The sequence below is a fragment of the Carassius gibelio genome, chromosome A4 (assembly GCF_023724105.1).
Source record: "Carassius gibelio isolate Cgi1373 ecotype wild population from Czech Republic chromosome A4, carGib1.2-hapl.c, whole genome shotgun sequence".
Classification (NCBI taxonomy): Eukaryota; Metazoa; Chordata; class Actinopteri; order Cypriniformes; family Cyprinidae; genus Carassius; species Carassius gibelio.
In genome coordinates, this window is record NC_068374.1 from 29,515,968 (window position 1) to 29,534,631 (window position 18,664).

The 18,664-nt window shown below is 39.7% G+C and overlaps 1 protein-coding gene across 1 annotated transcript in view; it reads left to right on the forward strand.

Moving 5' to 3' along the window:
• The window catches only part of LOC127976297 (scavenger receptor cysteine-rich type 1 protein M130-like), a 58,029-nt gene extending 49,826 nt beyond the window's left edge, over positions 1 to 8,203 (forward strand). The window contains exons 5-17 of the mRNA XM_052580632.1: positions 2,196 to 2,346; positions 3,884 to 4,180; positions 4,278 to 4,355; positions 4,454 to 4,768; positions 4,859 to 5,062; positions 5,160 to 5,243; positions 5,772 to 5,831; positions 6,002 to 6,058; positions 6,186 to 6,263; positions 6,381 to 6,443; positions 6,572 to 6,634; positions 7,819 to 7,881; positions 8,021 to 8,203. Coding sequence (XP_052436592.1) covers positions 2,196 to 2,346; positions 3,884 to 4,180; positions 4,278 to 4,355; positions 4,454 to 4,768; positions 4,859 to 5,062; positions 5,160 to 5,243; positions 5,772 to 5,831; positions 6,002 to 6,058; positions 6,186 to 6,263; positions 6,381 to 6,443; positions 6,572 to 6,634; positions 7,819 to 7,881; positions 8,021 to 8,076 — 1,569 coding nt within the window. The 3' untranslated portion in view covers positions 8,077 to 8,203. The remainder of the gene's footprint in view (positions 1 to 2,195; positions 2,347 to 3,883; positions 4,181 to 4,277; positions 4,356 to 4,453; positions 4,769 to 4,858; positions 5,063 to 5,159; positions 5,244 to 5,771; positions 5,832 to 6,001; positions 6,059 to 6,185; positions 6,264 to 6,380; positions 6,444 to 6,571; positions 6,635 to 7,818; positions 7,882 to 8,020) is intronic.
• Positions 8,204 to 18,664: the final 10,461 nt, after the last annotated feature.

Sequence of the window (18,664 nt, forward strand, 5' to 3'; positions counted from 1 at the left end):
TGGTTATAACTGGGACTGGGATCTGACTGATGCTGCAGTGGTGTGTAGAGAGATGAGCTGTGGAGAGGCTTTACAAGCACCAATATTTTCTTACTTTGGACCTGGATCAGGAAAAATCTGGATGGATGGAGTGAAGTGTAATGGATCAGAGTCTACACTGAAGGATTGTAGATCAATTGAATGGGGTAAACATCGTAGCAGCTGTAACGGTCATACTTATGATGCTGGAGTCAAATGCTCAGGTAAGTGATTTCATGCAGCTCATTGTTTAATCACTTATCAAACTTTCTTCTCTTAACACAACATATGCAATATACAATAATTTTATACAGTTTGTTTCTGAGCTAGTTATAAACAATTAATTTAAGGTTAGGGATAATTGTAAAACTGTGATGCTGAAATGACCCAGGTTTTTGTTTACAATATTCAGTCGAAGGATAGACTTAATCACTCACAGTTGTTGTTTGTTTGTAACATTCACAGTAAGACAGCTTCACTCACCATGGCTCTAATTTAATTGGTTTTATGTATTATGCAAATATGTAGAAACCATAAACTATGGACGATTTACAAGACTTGCTGATGGACCTCACCTGTGCTCCGGGAGGTTAGAGGTGCTTTATGGGAACACATGGTACACAGTGTGTGATGCTGCCTTTGACCAGAAGGATGCAGAGGTTGTGTGTAGAGAGCTGGACTGTGGGGCTCCTGTACAGGTGCTGGGAGCAGCTGCTTTTGGTAAAGGAGACGCTCAGATGTGGACACAAGAGATTCAGTGCAGAGGAAATGAATCACACATTCGATTGTGTCCAACTTCAAATTACACAGAGTGCTCTCAAGACAACAACGTGGGACTGATATGTTCTGGTAAAATGTCACCGTTTATCCTGTCAGTTAATAAATCTAATACAACATTTTAATCGCTAAACATACTAAAGTCCAATTGTTCAACATTTCTAATGAGCATGTTATGCATTATGAATGGTAATACAACAACAGCAATAAAAATAAACAGTTAGTTCTTCCCTCTAAACTATCCTGTTGTCTTGTTTAAATACGTTTTAATTTCCTGCAGGTTACACTGATCTCAGACTGGTCAATGGTCCTGACATCTGTTCTGGTCGAGTTGAACGTCAGTACTTCAGTAAATGGGGCACAGTGTGTGATGCATGCTGGGATATGAGAGCTGCCAGTGTCCTCTGTAGACAGCTGAATTGTGGGATTGCTGTGTCTGTTGTGGGATCAGACTGGTTTGGAGAGGGAAGTGGTGAAATCTGGGCTGATGTGTTTAATTGTGTCGGGAATGAAACAAATCTCTCAGAATGTTCCATCTCTTCATGGAGTCGAGCTGAATGTTCTCATAGACGAGATGTTGGAGTCATCTGCTCTAGTGAGTCTATATTACTGTAGCATTTACTGACATTATGCTACTGGAAGACTTAATCTTATACAAAATGCTGTATATATTCTCTATACATTTCAGATTGAAGATTAATGCTTGTGTCATTTAAGTTTTGAATTTACTTATATAAATGTAATATTGATATAAAACAAATTTATTATTTAAGTGTTCCTCTGTGGTCTTTAACACATTTGCAGTATTTTAGTAAAATGTCAGATCTTTCACTCAGATTCCTCTCTGGCTCTTCATGACGGTCTGGTGCGGTTGTCTGGAGAGAGACAGTGTGAGGGGGAGGTGGAAGTTTTCATCCATCAGGTCTGGAGGAGAGTTCTGCTGGACTCCCGGAGTCTCTCTGAATCCTCTGTGGTCTGCAGACAGCTGGGCTGTGGCTCTGTGCTGAACTTCTCCGGCTCCTCTTCAACCAGTCCTGAACACAGTCATGAGTGTGTGACGGGCTTCCAGTGCTCTGGGAGTGAAGGTCATCTGGGGAACTGCAGATCTCCACGAACTCTCAACTGCAGCTCCACACAACAGCTGTCAATCACCTGCATTGGTGAGAACAACATCTGGAGAGATTCTTCAGTTGTTTGTGATCAATAATGTGTTTTTCTGTCTCTGAATATCAGGTCGGGGGTCCATCAGGCTGGTGGGTTCTGGGGGAGACTGTGCAGGGAGGCTGGAGGTTTTTCACAACGGCTCATGGGGGACAGTGTGTGATGACTCCTGGGATATTAAAGATGCTCATGTGGTGTGCAGACAGCTGCAGTGTGGAGTGGCTCTCAGTAACCAGCAGGTACCAGCCTGGTTTGGTCCTGGTTCTGGACACATATGGCTGGATGAGGTGGAGTGTGAGGGGAATGAGACGTCCCTGTGGAGCTGCTCTTCTCCAGGCTGGGTAAAACATGACTGTCAACACAAGAAAGATGTAGGAGTCGTGTGCTCAGGTAAACAGTACACTAGAGGAAATGCTCTCCAGAAATGTAATTTTTCCCTCAACAAAAGGCTAATGCATGTTGCAAATGCTGATAACATACGTTGCCAGGGTTAAATGTCAGTAACAGTATTACGATAACTAAGAGGAAATGTTCTCCGTTAATGTATTTTTAAGGCGAATGCATGTTGCAAATGCTGATAGCATATCATGTCATTGACATTAGGAGACCATAATATTTTAGATGAATCAGCATGAATCAGCCTTGAATTAACCAGTTGTAACGATAAAAAACTTCCTATTCATCGGGAAGAAGGAGGCGGGAACCGGCGCACAATCAAAACATTTTAATAATTGAAAAATAAACACAAAACAGCACACCAGCCCCTCACGGACGACTGGGGCGCTCAAAATAAAAAGCAAACATAAAATATGTCCCAGGCCTGGTCCTCTCTCGTCCTTCACGGTCGTCGCTCCAGTTTTATATCCTTCCATCTCCTACGTGGGACTCGATACTGGCGGTGGGGCGCAGGTGTAGCTCATCTCCAATCACTACACCTGGCCTCACTCCTCGTTGCCACGCCTCTCGGCCCCGCCCCACTCGCCACATACCCCCATCGCCCCTCGCAGGCCGGGGGGTACCCTCGAGACTGCGCTCTACTCCCTCCCCCCCTTCCCTCCGAGGGGGGACCCTCACGGGGACCTGCGGGAACCTGGGGGTAGGACAGAGGAGGCCAGAGAAAAGGAGATGGAAGGAGTAGCGACAGGGACGAGAGAGGGGAGAGAGAAAAAAATAAATAAAAAAATTCCGGTTCCCAGACGCACTGCTGCTCGGCCCTCCACCAGCTGGGTGATCTCCTCCACGGTGCCTGGCGGTGGCACTGGACGGCCCTCGGCGGATGGCTAGACACCCCTCCGCCGCCCAATGGACGGCGACGGCTCCTCCGATTTTGGGCAGCGGCAGGAGTCCCCCGTTCCCTGCCCCTCCGGATTCCATCACGTCCCCGGCAACTCGCTCCAGCCCACCGCCTCGAGCGGCCATGGCGGCACATACTTCGCCTGCTCGAGGGCACCGCGGATTCACCACAGCGGCGAGGGATCTTCAGCAGCGCGTCCCTCCTTCTCCCGGGCTTCGGCACCACTGTAACGATAAAAACTTCCTATTCATCGGGAAGAAGGAGGCGGGAACCGGCGCACAATCAAAACATTTTAATAATTGAAAAATAAACACAAAACAGCACACCAGCCCCTCACGGACGACTGGTGCGCTCAAAATAAAAAGCAAACATAAAATAATGTCCCAGGCCTGGTCCTCTCTCGTCCTTCACGGTCGTCACTCCAGTTTTATATCCTTCCATCTCCTACGTGGGACTCGAGACTGGCGGTGGGGCGCAGGTTTAGCTCATCTCCAATCACTACACCTGGCCTCACTCCTCGTTCCCACGCCTCTCGGCCCCGCCCCACTCGTCACACCAGTTATTTGGTTATTTATTTCAAAATAAGCACTGCCTGAATTGCAGTTATTTTAATGCACATACCTTTCCATCTAGAGTTTAAAGAGATCAGGTTAACTGAGGGCTGTGAAGGGAATGTGGAGGTTTTCTACAATGGATCCTGGGGTAATGTGTGTTACAACCAGATGGACAGAGACACAGCGAGTCTGATCTGTCAAGAGCTGAACTGTGGAAGATCTGGCAGTGAACCGAGTAATTCAGAGGGACTGAAGCCTCGTAACTGGCTTGATAATCTTAAATGTCGACGACATGACTCCACTTTATGGCAGTGTCCATCTTCAGCATGGGGAAAGTATGACTGTGATAATGAAGTGGCCAAAATCACCTGCTCAAGTAAGATGATATTTAACTGCTTTAAGTTGGTTTGAAATTGTCGTTTTTTGTTTGTTTAAATATAATAATTTTTGCATTTCAATTATTTTGTTCTCAGAGGATCAGATTAGTGAGTCACCTCAGAGTTTTCTGACATGTTCTACCTCACCATCTTCATACAAGAGACAGTGTTCAAGTAAGGTTATTATAATTGTATTATTATTTTAACCACTTTTAACAACTTTGTTGTAAATGTTGTGCTGAAGCTGGTCAGTGCTGATGTGTGTGTTTTAGATCATGTTCCTCTCAGACTGAGTGGAGGGGACGGCCGGTGCTCTGGGAGGCTGGAGGTGTATCATAACGCTGTGTGGGGCTCAGTCTGTGATGATCAGTGGGACATCAGCGATGCTCCGGTGGTCTGCAGGCAGCTGGGTTGTGGAGCAGCACTGAGGGCTGATGGGAATTCAGTCTTTGGTGCTGGTGAAGGTGTTGTGTGGATGAACAAAGATGAGTGCAGAGGGAATGAGATTCATCTGTGGGACTGTCCTCTCTCCCTGAATAACCACACTGACTGCTCCCACAAGAAGCTTGTTAGACTCAACTGTGAAGGTCACAGCAAGATTGTTTGATATTATTAGTGCTAATAATAGTTGAGTATTTAATCAGTCATTTGCATGATTATTATTGTGTTTTTGTCAGATGTGTCAGTGTCCACTACTCCTGCCACAACATCATCAGCTTCTCTTCCAGTTTCTCCTTCAGTGCACTCAACATCAGTCTCTCCTCCACAAACTCCTCCACCAGAGTCTCTCCCAGTGCTTGTGATTGTTCTGGGAGTTGTGCTCTTACTGCTCTTAGTGCCACTGCTTATACTGATTCAGCAGAACAGAGTGATGAGGAGAGGTAGGAGAGATCCAGAGACTGTCATATTGTGTCTTATTCAGTGTGTGATCAGTCATGTGTTGTGAACTGATGCAGGTTTGTCTGTCTACACTCACAGCTCTCTCTAAGAGGAGACACAGGACGATGTCTGAGACCGTTTATGAGGAGATTCAGCACAGACACAATCACTTCACTCAGAGGGGTGAGACATGAGCCATCAATCTCATTTAATACCATTAATAAGAGTCTTTCAGACAGTTGATGTTCATCTATTATTAGTCCTGTTAAACCTCCTGCTTCAAACCCCAGAATTCCTGACAGAAAACCACAGAGCTGCAGGTGCATGTTTGTGTGTGTGTGATAGACAGAGAGAGAGAGAGGGGGGGGGGGGGGTTTGTGTGTGTGTGTGTTTGTGTGTTTGTGTCAGTCAGCTTCTCTTCCTGTGTGTATTTTTAGAGGGTCATAAACAGGGACTTATATGTTTGTACATGTACAGTAGATGCAGGTGTGTGTGTGTGTGTGTTTGTCTCTTCCTGTGTATATTTCTGGAAGTAAGAAAAGGGTTCATATGTTTGCTAATGGGCCTTGGGATTTATTTCTTTATTACGTTAAATAATAAAGTAATTTGTTGTGTTGTCACTAACACAATGTTTTATAATCGAAAGGAAAGAGGATTCAGTCTGTTTGTAATGATGAACATGTTTCTGACTGTTCTGCTCTTCTTTAACAGGGAGTCTCATCTCTGAAGAACTGCATTCTGGGTATGAAGATGCTGATGAGCTTCTCTCAGGTTATAGAGCTGAAGCACATAATCATTCCACATTTTACAAAAAACAAATAATAATAATTTTATAATGAACAACTGTAACTAGTAATTCCAAATTATATTTGATAAATGACTCAATACTATTCAAATCCTGTTGTTTACTTGTATATTAACAGTCTGCTCTCCTTTTTTAGCAAAAGCGTTCAATACTGCATATTATGATGATGTCACCAATGGCAGTGGCCTAAAAGGTCAGTGACCTTTTAAATTGATCACATGATTCATTACCAGATGACATATAATACATTTTCAGTCTTATTATCTGCAGCAACAACATATTTTGGCTTTTGTATCCAAACATATTGTGTGTTGATGCAGAAGAGATGATGAAGGAAATCACACCGGGATACTATGATGATGTCATCACTGATGGACTGAAACCAGATCGTGAGACAGGTGTCACTCTCTTATTCTATAGCAGTACATAATATATTTTTTAATCAAAATATTACAGTATATTTAAGACAGATATTTCAAATTTGTTCTGAATGTAATACCTGTGTTAATTTGTAGAAGACACACCTGAGAGCTATGATGATGTCATGACGAGCGGACACAACTCTGATATCAAAAAAGGTGTTTTACTCTATATTTTTTTTATTAATATCACTCTACAATCAAGATCATTACAGATAATATTTTTAATTCCTGCCTTAATGGGTTTTTGGTTTACACTTTAAATTGACTCATATTTTCATTTGTAGTGAACACACCAGAGAATTATGATGATGTCATCATTAATAGACCGAGCTCTCAAGGTTTAACAGGTGAGATGCACAGAACTAAATTTTTAATCACCCTTCACATATTTACATGAGTATTGTGATGTGCTGGAGAAAGCTGGCTGAGATCAGATCTAACTGCAGTTTAATAGAAGTAAACGAGAGAAAAAAATGGGAAACTGGGAAACAAAAAACACAAAGATGTGAAACACAGGCAAAACAAGCACCAAGGGAAACACAAGGGACATTTATCCACCTTATTGTTCAACACAGAAGTAAGTCATTTTCTGTGAATGTGAGACTTCTGGTTCATTAGCTGCTGTAGGGAAATAACGAGAAAAATAACATCGTGCAGTAAACGGTAACATTTTATGCACTACAAACCAGTGTGTTAATAATTAAGATTATGCATTAAATACATTAATGATAAGGTAAGACACTCCAGTTTGTAATATCAAGCAGCAAAAAGAGCTGTTTTGTACAGCTAAAAATAGCTGGAAGCAGATGAGACCGGAAGCCAGACACATAAAATTTACAAAAGAACACACTCCTACAGAAAAAAATAAGGTGGATAAACTGGAGTTACTATAGCAACAAGCAGATGGGTGTGGTCAATTGAGTGGCTATGGCAACTAATGAGGTTAACAATAAAGACAAACAAGGCAAACAACAGACAAGGACAGAAAACACACAGGAAACTTAACAAGTATCAGGCCCTGTCCACAGGAACATGGGTATTTTCAAAACTGCAAGTGTTTCTGTGTGGTTTGGTCGTTCGTACAGACACACACACACACACACACAAACACAGTTTCAGGACACTGAACATTAACCTTTTTAAAAACTCCTGCTAGGGTGAACATTTTCAGAAACTCTGATTGCAGTGTTGTGGTGTAGCAACTTTTAGCTTGTGATGTTGCAGTGCACACTTTTATCAGGCTTCGGATTAGACAGCAATGCTTTATTGACTTATATCGCCACTTGATGGTTTGGCAACTTCCACATGCTCTTGACAGTACTTCATTCATAGTGTTTATTTGCATTTTCAAAGTTTTTTTTGTTTTTGTTTTAATGGAGGAAAACTCCTGTTTATAAAAATATCAGTGTATTGTGGACTAGGCCTCAGATGTGTGTTCTGTGTAATAAAGACACTGAAGGGAAAAATGATCCTTCAAATGAGAATTGTTTTATAAACTGATGTGACATGTTTTTCTGTCATTCTTGATCAGAGAGAGTTCAGGAGGAGTATGATGATGTGATGAGTGTCAGTGAAGATGTGAGAAACCTGTTGGGTAAGTTATTATAACCCTTTTGTTCTCATTATATTAACATCTTTATTTTAATTTATTCAATATTTTCATGCTAAGGCTTTTAAAATATTCATCCAATAACAACATTTGGCCTGATTTAATATTTTGTATTTAATAACAGATTATGATGATGTGGAGGAGGAGTCAAACAAAGAAGTGGGGCATTCGTCTCAGTGATCATCCACTGCCTCGGTTCAACAAATCTGAACAAATTTCCCTCAAACTTGTGTAACCCACTGATTCAAATTAGATTTGTACCCAAAATGTAGCTGTGAATTAAATAAATGAACATTTTTTTGTCTGGAAAAAAAAGTGAGAAGATTTCTCTTGTGGCGACACAAGGACAAGACTCTTGTCTGCTGGTCTTTATAATAAGAGCTTTGCTGCCATCTACTGGACACATATACAAATGTATTTGATATGACGGCAAATTAATATCTTTAGTATTTACCCATACTCTGTCTTACTGCTCCCTCAGGACCCTTAAAGCATGAATTAAAATAAATAAAACAACAACAATAAAATAACAAAATAAACAAGTTGTACTTACATATCAGTGTTCATTAAAACACTTATAAGATGATATACATATACATACATACATACATACACACACACACGTATATATATATATATATATATATATATATATATAAACTACATATGTTTTACTTGTACACTAATCTCATATCCAATTTATTCAACAGCTGAAAGTGTCTGATTATAGTGGAGATACTGAGATAAACTTAGTAGCATTGGGCTGATCATGTGATCTCAACTTGGCTGCCAGCAGGCACATTTAGTGGGCCTTATTGCAGCCGTGGCTGAAGTGTTACAAACATCACAGCTTAACAAAATATGTCAATCTTTAACAACATGTTGCAGTTGTGTGTTTTTGAGTTCTTACCTGGCCAGATGTATCACATTAGCTCCAGTATAAGCACTGCACTCATAAAAATTCAAGTTTGCTCCCTATCAAAATTATCAAATACTTTTACTGTGTTGAATGAGGTGATGTTAGATAAAGACAGAGCATATTAGATATTATTAATAATTTACTATGATATACTGTGTGATTGACATCATAAGAGATGTCCACACCTCTGCTCAGCCTCCTTTGTCTGCACTTCGCTCTCATTCTCCTTGTCCAATTTGTTGCCAAGGATCATGACAGGTATAGGGTCGCCTACGGCCTCCTGTATGCTGGTCAGCCAGGGGCGGACTGATCTGAAACTGTCCTCCATTATGATGTCATAGATGACCACCACACCATCTGCCTTACAGAAAAACTGCTTGGTAATGCTGTGATACCTGCAGGGCACAGTGACATAGCTTTTTATTAATGCTTGATGTTTATCATCAGTGACAAGTTGAGATTATGTTTTGGTTATGCCATAGATTACTCTAGACGACAAGCTTTTCAGAGATGCTTAAAAGGATAAGAGTACAGACTGTGGAACAAAAATAAAGAAATCAGACTCAAGCTAAATGTAAATGTCCTAAACAAGACGATAATAATTTTATTAATGCAAAACTAACTCAATCCTGTTTGTACTATGTAGGTAAGTAAGGCAGTAAGGTATAATGCAGTAAGGTATAATGGCCACTAGGAGGTACCGTTGTGTAATATTTCTGTGTGGAACATACAAGTGAATTGATTAAAAGTAACTTAATGGCTAAAAAGCTTCAGTTTTGTTTTTTGAAGATGCCTTTTGGTTTTTTTGTACCTAATACAATGAAATTCATATTTTTTAAGTGTCCAGATTATTTATGACATTGTACAGTTCAGGGGTGAAACTATAAACTCTGCAGAAAGTGAATTGATGGTGTTTGACAATCTGCTGAGCAGTGTGTGCCAGGGTTTAAATGCAGGCAGTGTGTCTTCTCAAGCCCTTTCATGTGATGCCTCCTGCTTTAACAAATCCATCTGATATAGCATAGTGGGCTTTAACTAACACACGAACACACATTTAAACATGATTAACTGAAAAGCCTTTAAGAAGTAAGAAACACTATGCACAATAATGATTCACAGACTTTAGATATCAAAGGTTTCAAACTTTTGTGAATCAGTAGCCATGTAAATCATAACAGTTAGCAAAAGAGAGAGGAGTAATGCTTTTATCTGATCCAATATAGTGTAACGAGATATAGTGAACACAGTTTGAATGTAACAATTTTTTTTTATTATTGATTTGTTTCCTTTGAGCAATATTTGTCGATGCTGCTGTTCACTGTTTAGAGACTTTTACTTTGAAAATGTATGTCGGCGCTCTACTATGGAGTGAGTTTTGGTTCTTTATTACATGCAAGAAAATAAAAGATCTGAGAGAAAAAAAAAGTTTGAGAGAAAAAGTTATCACACTGATAGCAAAAAAACATTTCATGAGAAAAAAGAATATTTGAGAGAAAAAGTTTTCATGCCAATAGCAAAAAATAATAATATTTGAGACTAAAAAAAGTTTTGAGAGAAAGTATTTTCTCACAGAACATAAAAAAATATACATTTGAAATTTTTTAAATTATTTCTGAGAAAAAAACTCTCTCTCAAAATACTTTGAAAAAAACTCTCAAATATATATTTTTTGCTATCAGTGTGAAAATATTTTCTCTAAAAAAAAAGTGTTTCTCTCGAAACGCTTTTCTTTGCTCTTGATGCAATTTCTTGCTCTCGTGTCAGGATTTTGTTTTCACTGTGAGAATTGTGTCATGGGCGGGGCCACGTTCCTATTGGCCAGTCGGGTGAGCATCGTCTTGTCTTGAGAGTCGAACTGAATCATTACACCATTGTTCGGTTCACCTGCATAGATGCCGGCCGCCTCTGCCTTATGGCTAGTTAAGTTGAGCAGTGAGCACGGACACTCCAATGTTTGGGTAAGATGATGACACACAGCTGGCTGAGCAAGTTCAGTATCACTGAAGATTAAACATTAAAAAATAGCACTCATTTTCATGAATGAATGTGTATTATATTATTTGCTTGCTAATCGCTAGTAAAGCTAACCAGCCATCATGCTAGTTAAACTTGCAAACTCACCTGGTTTATACTATGTTTAAATCAAATGCCAAATTAAAGGGGGGGTGAAATGCTATTTCATGCATACTGAGTTTTTTTACACTGTTAAATGGACATGGACAAAGTTTCAAAAATTAAGTTGTACATTTGAAGGAGTATTTTTGTTCCCAAAATACTCCTTCCGGTTTGTCACAAGTTTCGGAAAGTTTTTTTTCGAGTATGGCTCTGTGTGACGTTAGATGGAGCGGAATTTCCTTATATGGGTCCTGACGCACTTCTGCCGGAAGAGTGCGTGCTCCCGTATAGCAAGGCTGAGCAGCACAGACATTTCACTGATCAGAGCGATTCACTGATCAGAGCGAGAGCGTCGCAAAAAGTCACAAAAGAAGTGTGTTTTTGGTTGCCAGGGCAAGACAACCCTGCACAGATTACCAAAAAAAAAAAAACAGCATTAAGGGACCAGTGGATGGAGTTTATTTTTACAGAGCATCAACGTAGTTGTGCAAGTGTTTTTGTTTGTTCCCTGCATTTCGAAGATGCTTGTTCACAAGGCCCAGTTTGACGACGGATTTGCGTATCGTTTTTTTCTTAAGGATGATACAATCCCAAGGAAAAAGGGTCACGATCATGTGTTGGAACCGCAGGCGGTGAGTAAAACTGCTTTAAATATCTCTGCCTCCTTGTTAGTGCGTCCCCTCCCATGCCGGAGACCCGGGTTCGAGCCCCGCTCGGAGCGAGTCGTTGCTGCTGCTGCTTTCGTTTAGTTTCAGCCTCTGGATCTGATTCTGGATCATAAATAAACGGCTGAATCTGACTGTAAGCCATGGTTTGTTTTGGATGATGGTTTTTCCCTCACGGTAATGTCACAGCTTCCACACGCTCTCAACGCAAAAGCCTATTCGCGCTCGTGATTCTTTAGCTCCGCCCACACATCACGCCTCCAGTCGGTCGTGTTTTTCCGGCAAAAATCGGTACAGACTATCTTTCTCTTATGAATATAATAAAACTAAAGACTTTTTGGATTTATGAAGGATGCAGTACTACTCTATATGTACTCAAGATTAACAGGATATTGAGTGAAAACGAGCATTTCACCCCCCCTTTAATGTTTTGATTTAGATAGTTTCACGCCTTATTTAGTGAGTAGTTAGCTAGTTTCTACCTTTGCACTTGCTAGCCTCAAAGCACCTGAAGAGTAACTGCTTGTTCATACAACCTCCCGTACAACTTTCAACTAACGTTAGTATGCATGGAAGGTGGCAACCCTACAACTAGCTAACGTTAGACAATGATTGACATACCGTTTAAAATTTAAAAGAAAAAATAATTAATGACAGTACAGGCACAAACATATTTGTGGGTTGCTAATGTAAGAGTTAGTCCTAGACCTGCAATTTACCTTGTCAGCTCTAGACCTCGGCTAGATGGTAAAAAATATTTAGAATAAGCCCCGTGTAGCTGAGTTTGTGAGCTATACATGCAGTGTAGCTAAACATGTAGTGCAACAACCATACAAAGACTATTTTAAACAAAACTAGGTGGGACACTTTCAAACGGTATATCAATCACTGCTCACTACTCACTAAATAAGGCGTGAAACTATCTAAATCAAAACATTAATTTGGCATTTGATTTAAACATAGTATAAACCAGGTGAGTTTGCAAGTTTACCTAGCATGATGGCTGGTTAGCTTTACTAGCGATTAGCAAGCAAATAATATAATACACATTCATTCATGAATATGAGTGCTATTTTTTAATGTTTAATCTTTAGTGATACTGAACTTGCTCAGCCAGCTGTGTGTCATCATCTTACCCAAACATTGGAGTGTCCGTGCTCAACTTAACTAGCCATAAGGCAGAGGCGGCATCTATGCAGGTGAACCGAACAATGGTGTAATGATTCAGTTCGACTCCCAAGACAAGACGATGCTCACCCGACTGGCCAATAGGAACATGGCCCCGCCCATGACACAATTCTCACAGTGAAAGCAAAATCCTGACACGAGAGCAAGAAATTGCATCAAGAGCAAAGAAAAGCGTTTCGAGAGAAACACTTTTTTTTTTTTAGAGAAAATATTTTCACACTGATAGCAAAAAATATATATTTGAGAGTTTTTTCAAAGTATTTTGAGAGAGATTTTTTTTTCTCAGAAATAATTTAAAAAATGTCAAATGTATATTTTTTATGTTCTATGGGAAAATACTTTCTCTCAAACCTTTTTTTAGTCTCAAATATAATTATTTTTTGCTATTGGCATGAAAACTTTTTCTCTCAAATATTCTTTTTTCTCTCATGAAATGTTTTTTTGCTATCAGTGTGATAACTTTTTCTCTCAAACTTTTTTTTTTCTCTCAGATCTTTTATTTTCTCGCATGTAATAAACTTTCTTTTACTGTCTATGGTAATAAAGAACCAAATCTCACTCCATACTCTACTGACGCCATTTTCAGACACTGACTGACGGAGACGGAAGGGTAGACTGCTTCTTCTCCTTCTCAGCCTTCGATCTGTCACAAAATACCAAGGGGCAAGGAAGTTGAAGTCGGGTGGGGGCTGCCATCTTTTAGCAGAACTTCACTTGAGTTAGCATTCCCATTGACTCCCATTCATTTTGGCTTCACTTTGACAGCGAATAGCTTTACATCTGAGGCGTTTAAAGACTCTGTTTGTCCATTATTTATTTCTAAAGATACACGACAATGTATAAAGAGCTCCATTACCTTCTATGTTACATTATGGCCCCGTATAAACAGTTTTTGTAAAAAATAGGCTAACGATTGCGTCATAAGCACTCGGCTCTCTGTCGCATTACCGTACAGACAGGAGGAGAAGCTCGCAGGCAATTAACTTAATATGGCGTACTGGCGTTACATTTTAAAATACTATACAAAATAATTAATCAGAATACTTACTCCTGCTCACTCACGACAAAGAACTCCCCGCTCAAGCTCACCGTCTCTGCAAGATTAACGATGGCAGTTTTCACGCACAGCTACTAGAAGATTTACGTCTGGCAGACAGGTTGCTGACGTCGTCAAGCCTCGTTTGAGTCTGCGCATCAGAAACGGAAGTGCTAAAAAACGCTAAAACCGGGCTTCATTTGTCTCAATTGAGTTCCAATGGGGTCGCTGTGTCCATTTCTTTTACTGTCTATGCAAAATACACGCCGTATCAAAGAACAGACGATCAGGTTCAAATAAACAGTTTTATCAATTCGACGTCTCAGGGTTTCGATACATTTCAAAGTGCGCGCACGCACAGTGGGTGACGTAGGCGCGTTAGCGCAGTGATTTCATGCTTGTGTGATTTATAAAGTCTTTTTACATACGCAAATAAATGTTTTTGGCCAGCCATAATTCAAAATGTAGTTTTTTTCTTTTCAGAGCAAAAGCACAATGGATACATTTGTGGGAGAAAAACTCGTCGAGTGTAGTCTTATCGAGACGTTTAAGTTCATTTTCCTCTGTTTATTATACATTTTACAGATTTTACATACATAATTGATTGTCTGTGATTATCAACTAACCCTCGCGTAACTTAAACGCACATATACTTTTGTTTCGTACTATAGTTAAAGCTGCACTTTGAAACTTTGTGTTCAGAATGTACAGAAATTATAATGAGCCAATACATCAGTGTCCCTAATCACTTTGGTACACCTGTAATTGTTTATATATGGACTGTTTTAAAGCTGCAGAGTAGCCCAGTACCTGCGTGACATGTCATAGAAATGTCTGTGTGTGCATATGCAGTGTGAGCTCCCATATATGTGCCAGTGACAGCAAACTGATTATACTGACTGAAACGCACACCTTTCAGCCAATCACACTATTTCATATTTTGCTTTGGTAGACCTAGTCATAAGTGAATTTAACTCATAATTATGATGAACTCAATTTCATGATTAACTTCACACAGTCATTTGAACTGAATCACTGTTATTAAAACAATCTGTATTTTGTTTACACCAATTGTTATGGCAATTTAAAAATACCAACAGATCTCTCAGGCATTGATCATAATCAATGGACAGGTAAGGATATTCTGGACCATTTTCAAAAGGAATTGCAAATTGTATATTTAATTTTCCACATGTGGATGCATAAATTGTGACATAGTCCAAACACAATTGAAAAGCATTTGAATTTCAGATGCCTTACATGGAAACCTGTCAGTTCGTGTCGGGGTGGGAATATACTTTGGGGTGTATTTGTATTGGGAAATATTTTGTGTTTTTTACCCCAAATCTCTCACTGTTTGCACTCTGATGCACGTCAGCAAAACAACATTGCAGTTCTACTCTTGCATCTCACCGTATATTTTATTCCTCAGGAGAAAAGCATTTGGTTAATGGTGAATATTGACCAATAGTACCATGTGGCTCCAGCTGTTAGCAGGGGATAGTACCTGCATTTGGGGTAAAAATTACAGAATTATTTATTGTATAAGGTGCCAAGAATATAGGGAGACCCAGGTTTCACTGTCTGTCCTTTAACACGCATCTCTCGGAGCGGCAGCTGCCTTTAGTAGTGCCTTTACCTCTATTGTTCAAAGCGTTTGGCACAATTGTCTTTGAGTGAAGTCCCCTCCCAATACAAACACGGCCCATAGTATTGTCTGTAGCAACCCTGATCAGTACGTATCCAGATCAGAGGGGTCACTGCAGTAACTCGGATCCAGTGCGTATCCAGACCAGATGGTGGATCAGCACCTAGAAAGGACCTCTACAGCCCTGAGAGACAGCTGAGACCAGGACAACTAGAGCCCCAGATACAGATCCCCTGTAAAGACCTCATCTCAGACGACCACAGGAAACAGATGATTCTTCTGCACATTTTGACTTTGCTGCAGTCTGGAATTGAACTGCTGGTTTAGTCTGGTCAGAGGAGATCTGGCACCATGACTGAGCCTGGTTTCTCACAAGGTTTTTTCTTCATTCTGTCACCGATGGAGTTTTGGTTCCTTGCTGCTGTCGCCTCTGACTTGCTTAGTTGGGGAACCCTTAATATCAAGCTATATCATTGACTTGATTGCACAGCTGGATGATACGTCGCTGAATCAATGATGAATTGACTTTAACTGAAAGCTGAGCATTTACTGTTGTCCCTTTTCATTATTACATACTATTTTCCTATTTATTTAGCTGCTTTGATGCTGTATTTTTTAAACATGTCAGGCTTATTGCTCATAATACATGGAAAATACAGCTGTCAATGGAGTTAGATTTTCCATTTGAAATTTGGCAGTCACAGTGCATTTGTGAAAACGGAAACATAATGCAAGATTTGCAATTGTGTTTGGATTATGTAAATATAATTTGCAATTCCTTTTGAAAATTGTCCTTCCATAGACAGGCTCTATATCAGACCACACTGCTCTCAGTTGTAGATCTTTGCTTTAAAGCTTTCTAAGTGTTTGACAATAGTTCTCCCAAAAATGAAAATTATTCACCCTGGTCTGAAAGCTCAAGGATTTCATCGAAAATATCTTAACTTGTGTTGCGAAGATGAACGAAGGTCTTACGTGTTTGTAACGACATACGTGGGGAGTAATAAATGAAAGAATTTAAATTTTTGGGTGAACTACACCTTAACTACACAAACAGTGCACATCTACCTAGGAGACTTTATATGCTTTAAATACATTTTAGGACATACATATACATATACATCAACTCAAATACAGTTATCTAATAAGCATTGTGTCATATTCTGTATAATAAACTCCTGAAACATTGGTGTTTTTTTTTTTTAACTGCTGTCTCTTTGTATATAATATGATGATAGTTTTCTCAAAATAAGTAAAATGCATGAAGTGACAGAGCAGTTCTAGAAATGTAATGACGCGGAGGCGGCGTTAGAATCCATGTGCAGTTTAATAACTTCCACAGCAGACAAATCCAAACAGTAGGCAGGGAATCGTAATCATAGGAGGCAGAGAATCATACACAGATAGGCAGTCCAATCCAAACAACAAGACAGTGGGCAAATCCAAAGACAGAGACAGGGAAACCAGGCAAAGATCATACACAAGAAGGCAAACTATGGCAATGGGAAAAAACGCTCGGTAAGGCAGACAGGCTGGCAATACTTCGCAACGTGACAGTGGTGGCGGCCATGCTTATATATAGCACAAACAGGAAGTACAGGTGAAGCAGAGGGAGCGGATCACAGTCAGTACTCGGGAGAGGGCTCCCTCTGCTGGCGTGGCGTTACAAGAAATTATGTTTATGTGCTTGTGTACTCCTATATTGAGACGGCAGAGGTTGATAACACTGCAAGCTTCAGTAGGTCTATGTTGAGTAAATGAAACCATGTCTTTGCCATTAATTTACAGGAGGGGCGGACTGGGAAAAAAATTCAGAATGGAAAATTCAAACTCATACAAACTATTTTTTGTATGGACCTGACATGAAGGTTTAAATCTTTAAATTGGGGAGTGGGGACATGCAAATAATTAAAAGTTCTCTCCTGAACTGCACCTTCACTTCCATTTTTCTCTTCAGTCTCTTTATTTTGCCCTGTTATCCATCTCTCTCATGACTTTAATACTCAAGATTGAACAAAACTATACTTTACAATACTCTACAATACAACAATATATTTATAGAAAAATCCTAATACTGTACACGAGTCATGTTTTTCCTTTACAAAAATTTACCATGCTTTTATTAGCCTATATAAAAGTACAATAACCTTGTTTTGTTTTTTGTTTTGCAAATGGATTTGTATTTATTTTTAAATAAATACATTTGTAAAATAATTTTACATTTTTGGTTACCACAGTTTAACAATAGTAACCATTTTCTCAGCTTCCCAAAAAATTCTGATTATTTTTCAGCAAAATTACTACTGTAACATTACAACAGATAATAATGATGTCCTTTATATATTTTGAGTGATGACTGATGAGCAACGTGCTGCTGTTTGATTAAAAAAAAAAAAAAAGCATCTTTACAGATGAAACTGACCTGAAACCCTGAACAGTAGTTCTGCTTCTCTGCTCCAGCTGTGCGCTTCCACAGTCCACTCTTTTCTCTCTCTTTCGCATTGATTACTTGGAGTCTGATCCAAACCGTTTGGCGGAGGCGCGGAGAGCGCGCGAGTCACGATTAACAGATTTATTCGAGATTTAATTATCAAATGGCGGATTCGCAAACGATCGCTTTAGTACATTCGGCAGGCAATTATACAATAATGATATTAAAATAGAGGGCCAAATTGAGGAAGACTGAGGAAGCTGCCAGGCCACCAGGAATTGTCCCGGTTCTCCCGGTGTCCAGTCCGCGCGTGATTTCAACTGACACGCAGAACGTGCAGTAGTCATATATTGCATTTTTGGGGCTTAATATTCACAGACACTAGTCCATATCATGTTTTGATTCAAGTGTACTAACCTACTTTTGATTTAATCATCCAAAATATGGCATATTCCGTCCGCGTTAGGCATTCCGTTTTTATGACTGGATTCTACGAACCAGACTGTGTTTCCGCATCCCGGAAATTATTAGGGCGTATGTCTCAGAATAGTCAGTGCAATTTGGGAAATCAGTTAAATCTGTATGTGGATGTGTGTAAATATCCAAATGTAATCCCCTTTGTAATCTTTAAAAATTTCATAAGTAACTGTAATTTAATTACTCATTTTTTCTTAGTAACTGTAACTAATTACAGTTACATTAATTTTGTAATTAAATTACGTAACGCCGTTACATGTAACTAGTTACTCCCCAACACTGTTCACAA